This window comes from Schistocerca serialis, chromosome 4, assembly GCF_023864345.2.
Source record: "Schistocerca serialis cubense isolate TAMUIC-IGC-003099 chromosome 4, iqSchSeri2.2, whole genome shotgun sequence".
NCBI classification, from domain to species: domain Eukaryota; kingdom Metazoa; phylum Arthropoda; class Insecta; order Orthoptera; family Acrididae; genus Schistocerca; species Schistocerca serialis.
This window is the reverse complement of record NC_064641.1, coordinates 474865592-474886951: the sequence shown is the minus strand read 5'-3', so window position 1 is coordinate 474886951 and position 21360 is coordinate 474865592. Positions and strand designations below refer to the sequence as shown.

The 21360-nt window shown below is 43.6% G+C and overlaps 2 protein-coding genes across 2 annotated transcripts in view; one reads left to right on the top strand and one right to left on the bottom strand.

Annotated features, from left to right (window-relative positions):
• The window catches only part of LOC126475150 (GTP-binding protein Di-Ras1), a 1323975-nt gene that overhangs the window by 1074575 nt on the left and 228040 nt on the right, over nucleotides 1-21360 (bottom strand). The gene's annotated exons all lie outside the window — the stretch shown is intronic.
• LOC126475149 (pancreatic lipase-related protein 2-like) overlaps nucleotides 1-21360 on the top strand; it is a 429898-nt gene that overhangs the window by 345641 nt on the left and 62897 nt on the right. Inside the window, exon 4 of the mRNA XM_050102764.1 lies at nucleotides 18552-18800. Within this exon, the coding sequence (XP_049958721.1) occupies nucleotides 18552-18800 (249 nt within the window). The remainder of the gene's footprint in view (nucleotides 1-18551; nucleotides 18801-21360) is intronic.

Below are 21360 nucleotides of genomic sequence, written 5' to 3'. Positions count from 1 at the left end.
AATTGATCCAAGGCCGAAATACGACGCACCACCCACATATTAGAGCTTAAGAAAGCCAGCAACCGTTCTTGAGTTACTCCGCCACACACCATTGGGTGGCTTGCGGAGTATAAATGTAGATGTAGATGTAGAATCGTGAATTAGGTTAAAACCTCTGCTACAGTGGAAGAAGGGTTACACACACACACACACACACACACACACACACACACACACACACACACACACGCACACCAACAAAATTCAACGATCAGTGCTGAGAATATGTAGCACCAGTTGTCAAATATGGGATATATTTACCACAATATATTTCGTGACTACTTCATCTCGTTGTCAACTGCTATAAAACGGGGAAACAAATCTATAAATCGCTATGCTATACACACTAACAACCATGTAAATATCTATATTGATCTGCAATATAACATATTATAAAGTTTCTGTGCCATTAGGCCTTGTCGGAAGTAAGAAGACAGCAGCAAACATACATTGTCAAACATAAAACTCTTTCATGGACTTCTCTTGTTGGCTTATTATAATCTTGCAAGGCTAAGTCGTAAAATAAAGGCAGATGCCTACACAAACCAAAGATCATAGTATCCTGTAATGCAGGAGATGACAGAAACACCCAAAAGGCATTTATGGGCCCACTTTAGCGGTGTTCTTCTTGAGAAGCAGCAACCATCTTTTTCTACTTAGCGGTGTTAGGGTCTGATCTGTCCTGTAGGTTATTCTACACGATCCAGTCACCACCACCTATGTTCGACGTCATTGTGCAATAGCCGCAGCTTGCAGGTGGCAGCACTAGCTGTAGAGGGTACATAAAAATGGCGGGGGGGGGGGGGGGGGGGACGCGAGAAACGGTGCAGTCGTTGTCATAAAGCGGAAACAGAGCGAGTCATCTGACGTCCAAATGGTCATAATGATTGGCTTTCAGCCCAAGAGTGGAAGAATTTCCAAAAGGGATAAAATTATAAAATGTCCGCGTGCCTCCGTAGTTAAAGTATACCGTGCACGGCAAAATGGCGCTATCCAAAACCACCGCTGAGGCAAATGTGAAGCATGATGGGCCATAGATGACAAAGATGAACGACGGCTGCGTAGATGTAGATGGACGAAGAGACTTGCAACTGTTGAGCAACTCACCGCGCACAGGTGAAGCAAGGGGCTACCAGCAGTGTCTCCTCAACGACCGTTCAGTGAACGTTGCTGCGTATGAGCCTCCGCAGCGGGCGCCTGCTTTATGCAACCACGCTGACTGCTGTTTATACACGACTAGGGCAGAAATTTACATCCCAGTACCACAACCGAACGTCCACTGAGTGGCGACAGGTGGCCCTTTTCTGATGAATCCCGTTTTACGCACCATCGAACTAATGGCCTTTGGGATATACAGCCCTGCAGCAATCGTTGGAGAGATCCAAGCCGGAGGAGGGAGCACTATGGTCTAGTAAATGTTTTCGTGGGGTTCTTTGCGTAATATCGTCACTGTGGAAGGGGCAATGCATCAATAAAAGCGTGGTGTCACCGCCAGACACCACATTTGCTAGGTGGTAGCTTAAATCGGCCGCGGTCCATTTAGTACATGTCGGACTCGCGTGTCGCCACTGTGTGATCGCAGACCGAGCGCCACCACAAGGCAGGTCTGGAGATACGGACGAGCACTCTCCCCAGTTGTACGACGACTTTGCTAGCGACTACACTTACGAAGCCTTTCTCTCATTTGCCGAGAGACAGTTAGAATAGCCTTCAGCTAAGTCCATGGCTACGACCTAGCAAGGCGCCATTAACCGTATCTGAAGAGAGTCTTATTTGTATTATCAACAGCGATGTACCACAACATGGAATAAAGTTAAGTATTTGAGGAGCTGCATACTTTTCTTATTAGAATTCACTACTTATCCTGTTCCAGAATTCACGCCCGTCTCCGTTAGATAGCTTCCATTTAGGCCGCCTCTATCTAAAAGGTGTTGGCACATTTACCAACACATCAAAAAGCATGCATCTATCCTTGGGGAGCAGGTCCGCCCCTACTTGAAGTTTGTTTTCCTTGGCGCGATGATGTCTACTAGCAGTACAACGCAGCGAGTCACACAGATCGCAGTGTACGGGCGTGGTTCCAAGAGCAGCAGCATGAGTTAAGCGTACTCCCCTGGCCACCAGACCCCACGGATTTGAACCCAATCGAGAATTTTTGGAGCCTCTTCAATAGGGCTTTTCGCGCCATGAATCCTCAGCCGTGAAACCCACTGCAGCTGGCCACAGGACTGGACTCGTCGTGGCTCCACATACCTGGCGGTACCATTCAGAACCTCACTGATTGTCTTCCTACACTTCTAGTAGCGGTACGCGCTGCAAAATTTGGTTATTCAGGCTTCTGATAGGTGGTCACATTAATGTGAAGCACACATTGCAAATTAAGTGACGTACTGGTTTTTAAGAATTGCTGGGAATTGAGGTATTGTTCAAAGATTTCATATAAACAGTTGGGACTGTGATATATGCGTTACAGGAAATCACTATCTTTGGTTTGTATAGATATCTGGCTTTAGTTTTCAACAGTGTCTTTTGAAAATATTGGTCGCCGATTTGAGAAGTTAATGTAACAGTTTTATGTTTGACATTGTGTGTTTGCTGCCGACTTTTTACGTTTGACGGGGCCTGGTGATATAGATACTTTAAGGTATGTTGTAGTGCAAGACAATACAGATATTTACATGGTTTTCAGTATGTGTGGCACTGCGGTGTATTTATTTGTTTTCTTCTTTTATACCACTTGATAATGAGATAACGTAGTGCCGACATATGTTGTGGTAAATGGTTGGTTGGCAGTTTTTGGGGAAGGAGACCAGACAGCGAGGTCATCGGTCTCATCGGATTAGGGAAGGACGGGGAAGGAAGTCGGCCGTGCCCTTTGATAGGAACCATCCCGGCATTTGCCTGGAGCGATTTAGGGAAATCACGGAAAACCTAAATCAGGATGGCCGGACGCGGGATTGAACCGTCGTCCTCCCGAATGCGAGTCCAGTGTCTAACCACTGCGCCACCTCGCTCGGTTGTTGTGGTAAATACATCACACATTTGGTAACTGGTGCTTAATATTCTCAGTACTGATGCACGAGACAAGTGTACGATGAGTTGACAACAGATAAAATGTAGCGAATATAGTAAGTTAATTAGGTTAGTTAATTTACCTATTACGATTGGTGTCGAAATCTACGAAAAAATAATTACGTTTATCCAGAGTGCTTCTGTGTGGTAAATGGGACCAGAAGATAGCATCCTGGATGTCAGAGAAAGAAGGACCACACGACTTCCTCTGAATGTTCAACACTAGGAATGCAGAATTTTGAGCGTATACCGGATTACCACTGCGATACCAGAGGAGAACGACAGAGCTGCGTTGGCGAATTACGGTCGTTCCGGCCTACGTGTCACCAACCCACAAGTAAGTGCTCGCTGGGCTAGACAGAAGACCACGATCCACCACAAACGTCAGACCGTAAACTTTTAAATACCGTCGCGAAATGGCAATAATTTGTGAACGATAATCTCTAGTTCAAGTACCGCTAGTAACTCAACTGGTTTACGGGCTACTTACAAAGTAGAAGCGGAGTGTTAGCTATGGCAGACGTAGAAAAATTTACCATCCGCTGCACCAGCGGCGGTGCTTTCTCCGGAACACTGGGGATAACGTCTGGTGCTCTCTGTGTTCCTCTTCACACCCGCGAGGGGTTAATAACGGCGGAGAGCTGAGCCATTCTGCAGCGACGAAATTGATAACAGGAAACCGCTCATAGGCTGGGTCGGGCTGATGACGTCCTTGTTCCGTGTTCCCGCATAAATGAGCCCTCCCTAAAATCCTCCCATTAAAGTCGCGGCTATAATCGTTCGAACCGAGATAACAGCAGCTTCCGCCTAATGTTGCCTGTGCTTTTCTCCACCGTTAACAATGCTTTCCTCAGACTGCTAGCTTTCACCTTGTCTGCTGTTCGCGCTTCCACAGTTTGACAGTGTTTCTTGTGAGTGCGCTTCAGTCCGGAACCGCGCGCCTGCCACGCTCGCAGGTTCGAATCCTACCACGGGGATGGATGTGTGTGATGTCCTTAGGTTAGTTAGGTTTAAGTAGTTCTACCTCTAGGGGCCTGATGACCTCAGATGTTAAGTCACATAGTACTTAGAGCCATTTGAACCATTTTCTTGTGAGTCATCTGCTGTGACAGTTTGTAAGCACACCTAAAAATAAAAATTTGCCAGGTGCGTGTAGACTTGCTCACTGAGGTTTCCATACAAACTTAATTATGTATTTGGACTGTCCATCCACTCCGAGAATCGAGAATCTCACGATTTTCACCTATTATTGACACTGACACTGACAAGATAACGGTTCCAGGGATTCCAAGCCATTCGAGAATGATCTGTTATCACGTCTGAAGGCCGATAACCAATGACAAAAAGTTTTTTCGTGTGATATAATTACAAACTAACAATTTTCGGATTTTTTAGTTCGGTTGTACTGTGTTACCTTGCTTCTTGTCAGACTTCCTGATCGTAAGCGTGTGGAAACTGTAGGCTTTGGTGACTGATACGATATTCCAGTGCCTGTTTTCCTCAGAAGTACGATGAAATATTCCTTCGGACACGCATACACGTACGCGTGCAGGTTGTAGACACATGGATCACAAGATATGGAAGCTTGGGTCTGGCCTTGAGTCGTGCTGGGATACACTAATGGTAAGACGACCGCTAGCGATAAGCGGGAAATCGGGGTTCGAGTCCCGGGCTGGTACAGATATTCATTGTCGTCATTGGATTATACAGTTGATGATTGACGATATTATCAACTACGAAAAAATGCCATGTGTCTGATGAGTGAGTTTGCGAGTGTCAAATTATGTGACATAAATGGCCGCAACTTTTGACTGCATTGACTCAAAGGCCTCACTGTTTTCCAACGCCACGGGATAGTAGACCTTAATATGTCACACATTTCAACTTGATACGTGAACCTGTTCTTGAGGAAAAGGGTTTTGAACAGTAGAACAGTCAGACAGATGAAAAACAAAGCGATCCTGTAAGGGTTCCGTTTATACTGGTGAGAAACGGAATCCTAAGAACGTCATCTAGACAAGAGGTAGTGTTACACGGTATTAGCACTACGTTTCATGGGGATGACTAGCGGCCTCAATTCAAGAAAGAGAGTTCACAACTTTTTTCAGGCATACCAAATCCAGATGAACCCACTCATAGGTGATGAGGTCACGTAGGACTACCAAACTGTGTGGATGCTGATTATGTGCTTCATTCTCAGAGCCAAATAGTCCCAAAAGTATTCTACGAGATTCAAATCGGATGATTTAGCGATCCAATCAAGATGCAATGGAGTACAGAGTGTTCGTCAAAACAGGGACGTTTGCTTGCTGCTCTTCTGAGACACATTTTGTCATACTGGAGGACGGGAGTGTTCACATTGTAACTGTAAAGGTGCAGCAGGAAGGGCAACATTTGGTCCCCGAGAATGTCGAAATACTCATTATAGTTCATAGGTAGGCTCTAGTTATGCTATGAAAATATCACAGACCCACATGTATCCTGAAATACCCCTTTCATAGTAGTTGTACAGAAAAGTAATCACTATTACATTATTAATGAGTGAGCGAAAAGTTCGGTGAACTAAAAGTCATGAAATAGCGATATTAACATATACAGGTGGCCGTAGTATCGCGTAAACAAGGTATAAAAGGCCAATTCATAGTCGGAGCTGTCATTTGTACTCAGGTGATTCATGTGAAAGGATTTACGGAGTCATCGAGAATTAACAGACTCTGAACGCAGAATGGTAGCTGGAGCTAGACGCATGGGACATTCCATTTCGGAAATAGTTAGCGAATTCGTTATTCGGAGAACCTCAGTGTCAAGCAGTATCAAGAGTATGCTAAGAATAGCGAATTTCACGAATTACCTCTCATTATCGAGAACGACCGAGAGTAGCAGCATTTGTGTATAGTTGTCAGTGCTAACAGACAAGCAAATATCAGTAACCGCTGAAATAAATTTGGGACGGACGACGGACGTATCCGATAGGACAATGTCGTGAAATTGGGCATTAATGGGCTACAGTGGCAGACGGGTGACGAGATCGCCTTTGATCGGCTGCAGCGTGTCATCTGGGCTCGTGATCATGTTTGTAAAATCATGGCCCGGCCAGATGAGCACCGATTCAGGTTGGTAAGAGTTGATGGCAGGCTTCGAGTGTGGCGCATGCCGCACGAAGCCATGGACCCAAATTGTCAACAAGGCGCTGTGCAAGCTGGTCGTGGTTCCATAGCGGGGTGGGCTGTATTTACATGGAACGTATTGGACCCTCTGGTCCAGGTAACCGATCATTCACTGTAAATGGTTATGTTCGGCTACTTGTAGACCCATTTGCTTCGACCAACGATGCAGTATTTATTGATGGCAATGCTCCATGTCACCGGGACAGTTGTTCGCGATCGGTTAGAAGAAATTCTGGACAGCTGGAGCAAATGATTTGGCCATCGACATAGCCGACACGAATTTCATCGAACATTAATCGGAAATAATCCAGAGCTCAATTCATGCACAAAATTCGTGAACTGTCAACACTTTCTCAGTTCTGGACGGCTGTAGAGGCACCATGGCCCGGTATTTTTGCTGCGGACTTCCTCCGACTTGTTGAGTCCATGCCACTCGTGGTGCTACACTATGCCGGGCAAAAGTAGGTTCGACAGCATATGACGAGGTATCCCATGAATTTTGTCATTTTAGTGTACTTACGTATTAAGTGTCCAGTATATCGGTTTGTTCCCTATCATGCTGTAAACACATTTTCACACGCTTCCGTCTTTTTCTTGACATATTTTTGAGTATGTCCGGTTCGATTCTGCGAAATGCATCCTCAACAGCACCACACAGTTCTCCTTTTATAACCTCACTATATGCAGATTCATGCGCCTTAATGACTCCACATAACGAGTTGTCAGGTGTGGTGAGGTCAGGACTCCTTGGTGGCCATTTCAAGGGAGCTGTGATGTTGCTAATGAACCACAACCCATCCACCGTTCTGGAAAGTGTTCATTTATGAACTCGCGCACTGCAAGAACGTAGTTCAAATTGGTTCAAATGGCTCTAAGCACTATGGGACTTAACTTCTGAGGTCATCAGTCCCCTAGACTTAGAACTACTTAAACCTAACTAACCTAAGGACATCACACACACCCATGCCCGAGGCAGGATCGAACCTGTGACCGTAGCAGCAGCGCAGTTCCGGACTGAAGCGCCTAGAACCGCTCGGCCACAGCAGGAGCGTAGTGAGGAGGCACTGCATCTTGCTGTTACCATATGCGTTCAGTAAGGCCCTTTCCTTCAAGCTCAGGTGTTAACCATGTTTGTAAAATGTTAAATAATTTACACCAGTCATAATCCCTTCAAAAAAGATCGGTCCAAACAAACGTTATGACGTCATCGCTGCCCACATCACTACGTGAGTTTGGGGATTCTCTTTCGCCCAAACGACAATATTTCTAGCACGTGAGCTGCGATAAATGGCAGGTTCATCTGAAAACATCACCTTGGCACGATTTTCTGCATCCATAAACTAAGTTAACAAAGTACGGGACGCTAGTACATGCTCGTTCCGTTCGGTACCCTGTAACTCGTTACGAAAGTGGTTCGAAAAGTTCTGACCTTAATATCTTTTTCACGTGATCCGGCATTGTTGTCCTCAGTGCAATCGAAGCAGAGACTCCCCTACATCTCTCTTCGTGTGTCTTCTTCCTCTCACTCTGCGGCCTGTCTTTAACGCTGCCAAAAGCAAAAGCACGTCTTTCCCAATCCAGAAGTGTTACCTTTAGAGGTGGAGCATTATTAAATCTCTCTTGAAGTGCTCTCATAATATGTCTTATTGTCTGCCGCGTGTATTGCCGTTCGCGCAACCACACACTTACCACTAAGCTCTCTGCAATAGTGTAACTACGATCGCTCACATATTCCATGGCTACGAATTAAAACTCGACTGCGACAGTGAAAACGCGTAAATATGAATTCCAATAATTGATAGGAAGTAACATAGCTACCAATCTGCGTAATAACATTTCATACTAAACAGGGGTTACTGGGGTACGGGGACTTCTCGCCCGCTCTGTGCTGTGGCTTTGATACGATTTATTAGCTGTGGCCATGTTAAAGTCTATTTGTTCTACTCATAGGTTATAAATGAATAATTACATTAGAAAGAATACTTACATCTGTACCCCGCACGTTAACTTACGATGTGTAGCGGAGGTTGCCCAGTGAAGGAATTTACTTCTGGTATCACCATCGTTTTTCCCTTTCCTTTCCATTTTGGAATGGCCAGTGGAGGAGAAACATCATCGATAGAGACCGTATGATATCTAATATCACCGATTTTCTCTCATAAACATCAATTTCGTAAGGGTTTATTCGCTGGGAGATCCCAAGGGGTTATTCATCCGCCTATCGGAAGGTTGTTCTTGCTCCGCTCACATAGGCTCCTTTCAATGCAGATATGTCATAGTTGTGTCGAATGTGTATTTGTGGAGTGTAGGTTAGTGAAATGGATCGCGTGTTGTGTGGTGTTAGGTTTGTGTCGCATGATGATGACGATGAGATGGGAGAGGGTGAAACCTGATGCTGGCACATAGCCTGCTCCTATCCATAGCAACAAGGACCCGCCAAGCTTAACGTCCCCATCCGACTGACGGATCACCATCAACAGAGCTACAGCCCTCACTTGATGAGACACTGCTGTTTAAAAGCATCATTGGACTCGACCCCGTGACCCATTTCAAAAGAGGCAAAACTGCGATTCGTGGGGCCACACTACATGCGTCCAGTAAAACTGCTGTTCTGTTGCTGTGTTGTTTGTCCCACTCTTGAAGATGTGCGTCTTTAATAGCCACTGTTGGCAATGGCCTCTTTCAGGGTACCCGACTCCAAATGTCCACTGTGTGCAGTTCCCTTCGTATACTTTGTTCGGCCACACACTGCAGGGGCAATGAAAGCGCTTCTGCAGCGATGTAGATGGGTAGTGTTTGATCACCCACAGTTCAGCATGGATTTGGCTGTCCTTGAGTTTCATCTCTGCTCACATGAATCGCTTGCTATGAAGACAACATATTGGCACGGACAATGAGCGACACACCAGCCTTCTGTGACAGGGGTATTGATATGTTGGTTCAATGCTACGACAAACGTTTTAAGTAAGAGAGTCGACTGTGCAGAAAAATAACTGGATGGTGTATCTAATGGCTGCAAATAATTTTTTTAAATTTAATTGTGGTTTTCATTTCGCGACCGATCGAACCTTAATATACGAACAGCCCTCATACGATGGCACCTTTCTGTCACATCTTGTCTTCTCGCACATGTTCCATACAATCGACTAGCACATACACCACCCCACTGCCATCACTTACGTTACCGGTGGAGCTTAACATGACTGCCTACTACAGATCTCCACCCCATACAGCGCTCTATGGCTGTCAGCGTGCTCTTTTAAGGCGGCGACTGATTATTATTCCGTTGGTCTACTCGTAATTATAATTGATTATTTTTAGACTTAAATTTTTCCTGTTCATTATAGTGACATTCAAGTGATAACGAAACAGCTCTGTTTTATAAAACTGATCAAGTCAATTAGTATTTTTTGGAAACCATAAAACCTCATACGCTTTCGATCAAGGTTTCCTGGAGGCTATCTGTGTTTTAAGGCAAACGATGGAATTGCTAATCGCTTTTCAAATATCCGAAGTTATTAGCCCGCTCTGCCGTGCACAAAGTAGCTTGGATTTGGCTGAAAAGAACCGTAGCTGATAAGAGCCCGCCTTGCCCAGAGTGTGTAAAAACTGGCGCTTCATAGTTTTAGTTTATTAAAAGTACGAATTATATAAATAGAGAAACTGACTGTATCATGTAATGATTTGTGGAAAGCAAGCTTGCCTGACCTTTCCGAAAGATGGCCTATGTCTTAACCAGCGTCCCACCTCGCTCGCTACTAGACAAATATGCAAGTTTTCCCATGCTACGTGAATGTCCATTGTACAGAGCGTTTGGAAATTCCTGCTACAGACTTCTAACACTCGAAGAGGGCAGTGAGTATATAATATTTTGATGGGAACCCATGTCCGGTAACGTACCCTTTCCGTTCTAGGACGGTTTCAGTTCAGATGATTAACTTGAGAAACTGAATGAAGCGTAAGCAGTGCAATTATTAGGTAACAGGTCGAACGGAAACCTAACGAAACTTCCATTTATCACTTTTTCTCAATGCCTTTGGTTCTCCGATACAGTAAACATGATTCGGTGCACGTTATCGTAATACAAAAAGGGTTCAAATGGCTCTGAGCACTATGGGACTCAACATCTGAGGCCATCAGTCCCCTAGAACTTAGAACTACTTAAACCTAACTAACCTAAGGACATCACACATATCCATGCCCGAGGCAGGATTCGAACCTGTGACCGTAGCAGTCACTCGGTTCCGGACTGAAGCGCCTAGAACCGCACGGCCACCGCGGCCGGCTATCGGAATACACGGACATGCTGCTTCTGTATGGCGAAGGTAATGAAAGAGGTGCTAGTTTGCTGTGTCACGAACATTTTTCGCAACGTAGCACGCCATCGCGAAAACTTTTTGCCCAAGTCACGCAACAGCTCCGAGAAAACAGGTGTTTCAGCTTCAGGAAGCAGCACTGTGGTGCTGCACGGCAACGCCGCACGTCCGAATACTCGTTGCAGGGCAGACGTTAAGTGACGTCAGGTGACCATAGGACGTAGTGCACGTCATCATGTCTACCCTATTGCATACCAAGGCAAGACGTTCTGAGACTTTTCTCTTTCCATTTGCAGATGTGGACACATTAAACATCTGAACAACGACACGTTTCCACACATGGTTTCCTATTCAAAACATTATGTACTCACTCCCCTCTACAAATCCTAGAAGTTCGAAACGGGAATTTCCAAACATCCCGTATTTGAAACCCATTACGGTATATATACCAACAAAACTTACTGCGCGTACGAGCTCATTATCTTTTACGATTCATACCAGCAAATATTTCTAATCGATAGCTACTGGTAGTACTTTGGTGTTATTAAATCGAATTGCATAGTTTTGTCTGCGGAATTTGGAAGCTGCTGAAACTAAAACGCTGAATGTTTTAAATTCAGCACTTGGTCTAAAACGGAAGGTAACTATGGCAAATGTGGAGACTTAGGCTTTCAGTTTATAACAGTTTCTGCATCACTGTGTAGTGTTTATGTCTCAGCAGAAACTGATAGTCGGGAAATCAAAACATTTAGCACAGTTTAGCTTAGTTTTGCAAGTACATTCACTGAAAACAACAACACGCATTACGTTAACGTACAATGTCTTTGCCAATGTTCCATAACGTCGTTAAAAATAGTTCACTTCATTTAAATAAAGATAGCTACATAGATAAAATGATACCAGTGTCAACTACACAGTGTAATAATCAACCTTTTCCATATTTTCACTCGTCATAAATCGTCCTTCGGTGGCAGAAACAGTTTACGAAACGATACGTGTGAGTTTGTGTCTTGTTGGACACCATCTATGGTGAATAGGTGATGCGTTTTGGCTGGCCTCCATAAGGAAGTCCATATTGTCATTTCATGTCTATAGCTAGGTGAATAATTTTGTTACCACTGGTTGGTAAAAATCAGACATTCCGCTTTGATTATCATGCTACCGTTGTGATAATTCTGCTGCACTACATACCAAAATACCACCGCAGCCTCACAAACGTGTGTGCCGCTGCTCCGAAACGTTTTGGTACGATTTCAGCTTACGATTTGTTAAAACTGTTCGATGTGATACGATAACTATTTTAATTTCCCGGCTGACAAATTTTAACTAGGTCACCGTTAGATTGGAAATTCTCAGTGTGTATGGAACGAGGATTAAATTTAATCCAAAGTGGGGTAGAGTGATGTAATGTAAGAAACTGGGGATGGGTAATCCGTTGCCTACGTCACTGGCAGAATTTTCAGTGTATATTTTTTGTAGACGCACGTCAAAGGACGTATTGGTACCGGAGATTGGATGTCTGGAGTTCATCAACGATTCGCAGTGCAGATTTAATGCAGGCAATATGCAAGCAACCAATCTAAACTCTCCCCTAACTGCAGAACGTGGTCAGATGCCGCTGGCAGGGCAGGGTAATATCGCTGTATTGCAGACACAGCTTATCGTATTCCCATTGTAAGTGCTAACTTTGTTGTTATTCGTAGATGGAACAACATATACAACATGTTCTTCAAATTTTGAAAAGCTGAATGTTATCAGGAATGTAATGTGTTTTCCGTATGTTTCTTGGGCCACGGAAAACTAAAAACTAAAATGAGAGTTAAATTTATTCATTTACTTTCTGAAGATACCGGCTCTTATTTTATATACCTTACAAAAATAAAAAAATGGAATATTAAATACTGTAACAACGTTCCTTTTTGGTCTTGCTCTAGCACTGTGTGGCAGGAACCTACCTTTGTACTATACTCAACATCAGATAAGATGGATAGACTCCATCCCTTTGGTCCTCCAGAGAAATGTCCTAGTGAAAGCACTCACCAACTTCATTGCTTGCGTCGCTGCAGTTTTACGAGACGAAATTCAGGTATTGTTGCAAAAAAAGGCATTTCAGTGAATGTGTCATTGCAGTCGTTCATAGCACGACACCCACAAATTTTCTGTCACAAAGATTCCCTAAAGTCAAGCGAAACATTTTTAAAGCAGCTGTCATGTAGTTTCCTCCTCTTACTTCGGCATTAATTCATATTATATGTCTTTGAATAGCTGTTTGTCATGTGGACTCATAGACACACGTACATTCACTTTTACGAAACTGAGCCTGTAGAACGTTTGACATAAGAGAATGAATGCAGAGTCATTTATGTGTCAATCTTTCACGAAATTCTTCGCAAGCTCTAATTTTGTAAGCAGATACGGAAGCACAGATTTGCCTGGCACCATCAATGTTTGACATACAAGATTTTTATTTCAAGATTTACTAACTGTCTCTTCCAGTAAGTTTTCTGTGACTAGAACGGCTTTGCCACTCGCCTAGGAAACAACAGTGATCGGTGTAAATGGATCGCAGTTCTCATAATTTGTCAATGACTTTAAAGTACCCACATATTTATCATTGCTGTAGAGCTTAGTCTACTTCTAGCAGGATATTTATAATATTTCCATCTTTTCATTTTGTGTTGGTAGCATACACCATAGTAACAGAAGATAATTTATTTCCAGTGAATAAAAGTATTACTTTAAGATTTGTCTTTGAAGAGTCACTGACCAGTCGCCGTTGCTCGCGATTGTATATCGTATTATTGCTTCCATCAGACCACATGTGTCCTCGAAGTATTTTGCCAATAACGGGCTGCTCCATTTCATCAGTTCCATTGCAAAATATGGACATTTTCACGTATTGGTGTATTACTTACATGTGTCGTTCCATGATGACGAAATTCTGTCTTATTTTTACGAAAATCTAGTTTCCTCATGAGTGTCCCCTGGTGAATCTAGGCTGACATACTTGTAGAAAAGTCTACATTTCTCTAATAAAACGACTTTTCATCTTCAGATAAGGATTTATTAAAGCTCTCGGAGACATTTTCTGGAGATTCACGAACAAGAATTCTTTGCCATTAGATACAGGGCAAACTGCAGAACGTATTTTATGACACACAATTCTCGGACTTTGCTTCATGGAGACTAATTCGCTTGAGAAGGAAACCATAGAGAACCATACATAAATAACATTAGGATGGTTGATGGACTACTTCACAGAGCGTCGGCCGTCCAAATGGCATACGACGTCATTCCAAATGGCATACGACGTCGTTTTCCACTCATTCACGCACTGAGTTAGACACCAAACGCATGGTACCATTGGTTTCCCCTGGTCCTTATCTCAAAGCGTAAACACTTCCTCGAATGAAATGTCACAATTTCAAATGAAGCAAAAATGTTATGCATTACTTACATTTACTAATCATTTTAGTACGTGCCTATTGGCAGTAGAGTTTGAAGTCGTTGGATGCAACTTCATCGAAAGTTGCTATGTTGGAACCACAACTGTGAAAAAATATATGTTAAATCTTGCAAAAAAAGTAAAACAGTAATTGGGCACTGTTAACAACGCCATTTATTAAGAACAAATAAAACCGTTTCTGTTTTCCAATTCACCTGTTCATTGTCAGACTGCTGCTCACTTAAAATCTCAACGACAGTATAAAGCAAAGCTGTTAAACGTGAATGGCCAACGGTTCGAAACCGGTAACGACGTTGTTTGTTCCTAATAAACAGCATTATTAAAAGTGGGTGACTGCTGCTTTTGCTGTTTAGTAAGAATTAACCTGTAATTACCCCTCCCCTATAGCTTACCCCTGTCAGCTGAAGGGAGAGACGGGTAATATACAATGTGTACAAGAGCCAAGAGGGAATAATAAGGACGGACGACCAAGAATATGTTCAAATATGTGTGAAATCTTATGGGATTTAACTGATAAGGTCATCAGTCTCTAAGCTTACACACTACTTAACCTAAATTATCCTAAACACACACACCCAAGCCCGAGGGAGGACTCGAACCTCCGCCGAGACCAGGACGACCAAGAACGAGTGCTCGCATTACAAACAGTGAAAGACGAGGATGTTTAATCTCTACATCGAAGAAGCAATGACAGAAATAAAAGAAAGTTCAGGAGTGGAATTAAAATTCAAGGTGCAAGGATATCAATGATACGATTCACTGATGACAGTGTTATCCTGAGTGAAAATGAAGAAGAATTACATGATATGCTGACTGGAATGAAAAGCATAATCAGTGCAGAGTATGGATTGGGAGTAAATCGAAGAAAGACGAAAGTAAAAAGAAGTAACGGACATGAGAACACCGAGAAACTTAACATCAGGACTGACGGTCACGAAGTAGATGAAGTTAAGGACTTCTCTACCTAGATGGACCATAGATGGACGGAGCGAGGAGAACATCAAAAGCCGACTAGCACTGGCAAAATGGGCATTCCTGGTCAAGAAAAGTCTATTAGCACCAAACGTAAGCCTTAATTTGAAGAAAAACTTCTGAGACATTACGTCTGAAGTACAGCATTGTATGATAGTGAAACATGGACTGTGGGAAAACTGGAACAGAAGAGAATCGAAACATTTGAGATGTTGTGCTACAGACGATTGTTGAAGATTAGGTTGACTGATAAGGTAAGGAATAAGGAGATTTTGCGCAGAACAGAGGAAATGAATATGTGGAAAACACTGATAAGAAGGGACAGGACGATAGGACATCTGCTAAGACATGAGGGAATGACTTCCATGGTACTTGAGGGAGCAGTAGAGGGCAAAATATGTAGAGAAAGACAGAGATTGGAATACATCCATCCAATAACTGAGGACGTAGGTTACAAGTGCTACTCTGAGATATAGAGGTTGGCACAGTAGAGGAATTCATGACGGGCCGCATGAAGCGAGTCAGAAGAGCGAAGCGAAGATCTCCCTCCCCCCCGTCCCGCCCCCACCCCCCCAAAAAAAACCTGTAATCGGAGACATATCATTATCCTGCTTCCCAATCCACCCTGCTAGGCTTTCCCTGAGCGCCGGAACTTGGCAGCTGCGAGTCAGCAGCAGTTATTATCTCTCGTGTTCAAGTTTGCTTAAAATATCAGTATGCTACGATTCCCTCAGAGTATTAATTTATAGGAAGGACCATGTAAAAGATCTCATCCAATTTTGCCTCGCAGAGGGTTGCTTTTTAGTATCACGATGGCACGTACACACACACCTCCAAGTTGTGCTCCACATTTTAGTATGTAGTCACTATAAAGCTGGTAAAATCTTATTCCCGCGAAAATCAAAGGTCCTAGATTCGAGACCGAGACCGGTATGCAGTTTTAATCTGCTACGACATTTCAAATCAGTGCATACTTCGCTGCAAAGTGACAATGCAGTCATTTTATTTATCTAATTAGTACTGTGAAGGTACATGTTCTGGGCAACATGATGTGCTATACAACGCTACAACCTACAATGTTTTCAGATTGTTTCTGACCACACTATATAGCTTGTATCTCAAAATGAGGGAGATGTGTCATACAACATTTTAAACTTCTAGAGTCCTGTCAAACGACTACACAATGCTTAAATTAATTGGAGAACAATAAATATTTTAGCAGTTTTGTAGTGGCCATTCGTAATTATGTCGAGATACGTATTTGTTAGTAGCCAGCAGTCTGAGGAGGACCGTTGCTACGTCTGAAGTCATTCATCTGTTTGTGTTAACAGTTTCGTTAACATTACGTCAGGCGGTGCCAACGAGAAATCCAAAATACGGTGTGTGGACAAAACCACTTGGTCCATAATTGTACAGAAGGCGCAGTGGGGAATGGAACAGAGGCAGCAGTGGGCCTCAGCTGTGAACGGCCGCCGAGCGGTAACGGAGGTACAGTTCGGTAGCTGAAGCCTACGAGTGAATGCCCGTCTCCTATAACTTGTAAGCTACCGCTAGTTACCCTGCATACGATTGCATCCATAAGTTATGCCAGTATGACCAATACTTCGACAAATACAAACGCTCGAAGTCAGCAGTTTCTCATTAGAGCACCAAATAAGAAATAGCCATCTAAACAAAGAATTAACAAAAACGAAACAGGTCCGATTACACGCTGCTAGAAGTAATTCGTAAAAAAGGGTAAAAATGTGGCTTAGCAGACAACATCGGGTACTATTATACTGATGACGTAACACACAGAACAAGTTTCACGAGGAAATTCAATCAACTGACATTTTCGTAAATTGTAATACTCTCAAGCACATTTCTAATCAGATTATTGCCTCATCGTTTGCTCTTCCGACATGAATTTAATGATATTGCACACAATAACAAGAGCCTTCACCTATGATGAACAAAGACGGTGGTACAATGGTGTTACTAAAGTTGTAACAACAGAAACACAAGAAATACGCGACAAGCAAATTAAGTGACCACTCCTTCGGATCAATAGGATAAATTCGCGCAACACACAAGACGAGAATGCGTATCCGCACCGGTGTCACGCCAATCTACGTGAGCTGTACTGCATATGATCAACTTCTGCAAAGACTGTGCTCGAACATTATGAATTTCTTCGAGGGTAACGATCTGTCGACACACAATCAGGATGGATTCAGAAAGTATCGTTGATGTAAAACACGAGTAGCTGTTTACTGGAACGAAGTAATGAGTGCTGGGGACAGGCCATCTCAAATTAATTGCATATTCCTAGATTTCCAGAAGACTTTTGACACCGTTCCTCACAAGAATCTTCTATTCAACCTGCGTGCGTATGGAGTATCATCTCAGTTGTGCGACTGGATTCGTGATTCCCTGTCAGAAACGTCAAGGTATTCAGTAATCGATGGAAAATCACCGAGCAACACGAAATTGATATCTGGCGTTCACCAAGGAAGTGTTATAGGCCCTCTGCTGTTCCTAATCTATGTGAACGATTTAGGAGGCAATGTGAGCAGCTCTCATAGATCGTCTGCAGATGATGCTCACATTTATCGTCGAGTAGAATCATCAGAAGACCAAAACGAATTACAAAACGGCTTAGACACGACATGTAAATGATGCGAAAAGTGGTAATTGTCTCTCAGTAAGGAGAAATATGAGGTTCATCCATAGTAGTGCGAAAAGAAATCCGTTGCTGTTACACGATAAAGCACAGAACTTTAAAGACTGTCGATTCGACTGGATTCCTAGGAATTACGATTGCGAAGAACTTAAATTGGAACAATCATACTGATAATGTTATAGGAAAGGCAAAGGCAGCACACTTAGGAGGTGCAACAGATCTACTAAAGAGACTGCCTGCACTACACTTGTTCGTCCTCTGCTAGAACGATGCTGAGCGGTATGGAATCCTTACCAGGCAGGTATGACGGGGGACATAGAAAAAGTCCAAAGAAGGGCCGCTTGTTATGTATTATAGCGAAATAGGGGAGGAAATGTCACGGATATCGTGTGAGTTGAGGTACAATCATTAAAACAAACGCATTTTTCGTTGCGGCTAGATCTTCTCACGAAATTTTATTCACCTACTGTGACGTCCGACAATGGAAATATTTCACTGTCGCCAGCTTACATAGGGAAAAATCGCCGTCGTAATAAAATAAGAGAAATCAGATCTAGTACATAAAGATTTAAGTGTTCATCTTTCTGGCACCTGTTATGGAGTGGAAAGGTAGAGAAATAGTCTGAACGTGTGTGGAAGAACCCTCTGCAACGCTCTTCAGTGTGAACTGCGAAGTCGTGATATAGATGTAGGTGTAGATTACTCTGGATACTAGTCCAGATTTTCCATGCTATTGTTTTCATCTCGAACCCATTTCCAACGATGTACAAGCGTCCAGTGTAACTGCATCTTTGACATCCCATGGAGCAATACTTTTGACGCGGTGAACCTGTAGCAGCTGCGCCTCGCTGTTGCAGCCGTGCTGGAGGCGGCGGACGTGCACTTCGTGGCAGTACACTGGGGGCGGCTGGCGGACGGCGACTACCGCGACGCGGCCTCCAATACGACGGTGGTGGCCGAGAGGGTGGCAGCCCTGTTGGACGCGCTCATCGCGGGGCTGGGCGCGCGCGATGCAGACTTCCACCTGCTGGGCTTCAGCCTGGGCGCTCAGGTCATGGGGCAGGTGGGACACGCCATGACTGCTGGCCGCGTCCACAGGATCACCGGTGAGTACTGCAGCGGGCGTGCCAACTGTCCAGTCGTGCCAGATGCTCTGCTTTGTCTAATAGAGTGGTTCTTAACCTATGGGGTAATTAACCCTTGAAGCATAAAATGTAATTTTCTAAGGGGTAATAACAAATTCAATAGCGAATTTGAACAGTTCTCGAGTATCCGACCAGGTAGCGTCGTAATTTCTCCACAATATTTCGGCAGACGTTCACGCTGCCATTTACAGGTGGTTCCTGACGAATGCTGTGCTGTTGCTCTCGGCGCCCTATATATATTGGCCGTTACCCCGTCCACCGTTCCTCTCTTGGTGTCTTCGGTGAGGCCGGCGCGGCGGCTACTGGAGGTGGTGGGGGAAGCGGCTCCTGCGTCTGAACTGGGGTCTGCAGTCTCCTCGATGTCTGGGACCGTATCTTTCTCTCCAGACTGAGTGCAGTGTTCCTAGCGTGACTAAGTTGAAGGCCGCTGTCTTTATTAATTAGTCGGATTTCGATGGCCTCTTTAGTAATGCAGTCCCAGAAGTAGGAGGATTGACAGAGTATTTTTGTTTTTTCATAGTCAAAATATGGTTCAAATGGCTCTGCGCACTATGGGACTTAACATCTTAGGTCATCAGTCCCCTACAACTTACAACTACTTAAACATAACTAACCTAAGGACATCACACACATCCATGCCCGAGGCAGGATTCGAACCTGCGACCGTAGCAGTCCCGCGGTTCCGGACTCAAGCGCCTAGAACCGCACGGCCACCGCAGCCGGCTTTTCATAGTCCATTGTATGGCTAGTCTTTATACAATGGTCAGCCACGGCTGATTTAGTGGCCTGGCGTAATTCGGTATGGCGCTTGCGTTCGCGGCACCTCTCTTCTACAGTGCGGAGTGTCTCCCAAATGTATGGTTTTCCGCATTGACAGGGAATTTGATAAACGCCTTGTTTTCGAAGGCCTAGGTCATCTTTCACTGAACCCAGTAGAGTCAAGGTTTTTACCAGGGTTAGGAATACACATTTCATATTGTGTTTCCCCAGGATTCTACCGATTCTTCTTGAGGTGTTTCCGACAAACGGAATGCACACCAATGACTTGTGTCCTTCTGTTTCTTCTTCTTGTTCTCTTGGCGCAGTCTGTCTGAGTGCGTGTCTTATTTGCATCAGGTTGTACCCATTTTTCCGAAATGTTGTCTCGAGGAGCTGCAGTTCTGCTGGAAAGCTCTCCTGATCGCAGATCGATCGTGCCCTATGAACAAAACGCCTTCACGCTGGGAGTTGTGGTGGCAACTGAAGGTATTTAGGTACAAGTCGGCGTGTGTGGGTTTTCTGTATACACTGTGCCCCAGCAAGAAGATGGCAGCGTGTACGTGTGCCGAAATATTATGGAGAAATTACGACGCTACCGGGTCGGATACCCGAGAACTGTTCAAATTGGAAACATGCCGGGAAAACTTCAGATCGCAAATTCAATAGCGTTAAACTTTACGTAATGTATGTCTGTTTCGTAGAGGAGCTACAATGCCTATTCATTTCTCACGTATACCTCGTTTTAACTCTTGATGCTTACAGATGGCGCATAACGTTAGATATTTTATCCTTTCTCTAACTGCTTTTATGTTTATTTTACTACCATCACATTTTCCCATTTTCATTGCCATTACTTGCCACTATATGTTTTACTTTAATATTACCTATTGTATGTATTTCCAAACATATAAACGCTGCCTACTGGAACTTCCGTCCTCTTCGTCCGCATCCTGTCAGTGTAACATAGCGTGCACGTATCTTGTTATGCATCCACGACTACCAGAATGTGTGCTGCAATATGTATGTTTCAAGTTTACATGTATGGCCCTATCTTAGCATTGCTGGATGCCTTCGCCAAAAGTAAGAATCGTCATTTTTACGGTTTCAATTCGAATTTGGCTTTTCGTTCCCAGTTTCTGGCAATAGTTTTTAAAAAACTTTAAAGTTTTATACTTTTTCGTTCTAGGTATTTAACAAGATTTTGGCTATTTATGACTGATGCGTTATCCGCAGTTGCCAAACGGAAGTCGTCCTCCTTTCTGTTCTTTTTTCTATAGCATTTAAGAATTCTTTACCATCTTCTTATGCTAGCTAGGATTATCTATTTCTTTGATTGGCGACTCCATGGAGTGCTGTGTGCACAACGACCATATATGTTAAATTAAGAGGAAGGTCAACGTTGGCCGTAATATTGATGTTTTATTGATAGCAGAATCGATTTTAGATCACATAGTGATCATCTTCAGTGATGTGCAAATTAGCGTCTGAGTTTAATTTGTACAGCACTGAAGATGATCACCATGTGATCGAAAATCGATTCTGCTATCAATAAAACATCAATATTACGGCCAACGCTGACCTTCCTTTTAATCTATCTACTTCTATTTATTTTTTCCATTGTAGAAATTCTGAAGATGCCTCAAAAAGGCAAAACCCATAAGTAAATCTTCTGCTGCCATTCGCAACCGATGCTGTTTATCTTACTGACAATATGAAAACTCACATACAGCCAAGTTGTCCAAATGCGTGCTTGATTGTAAAA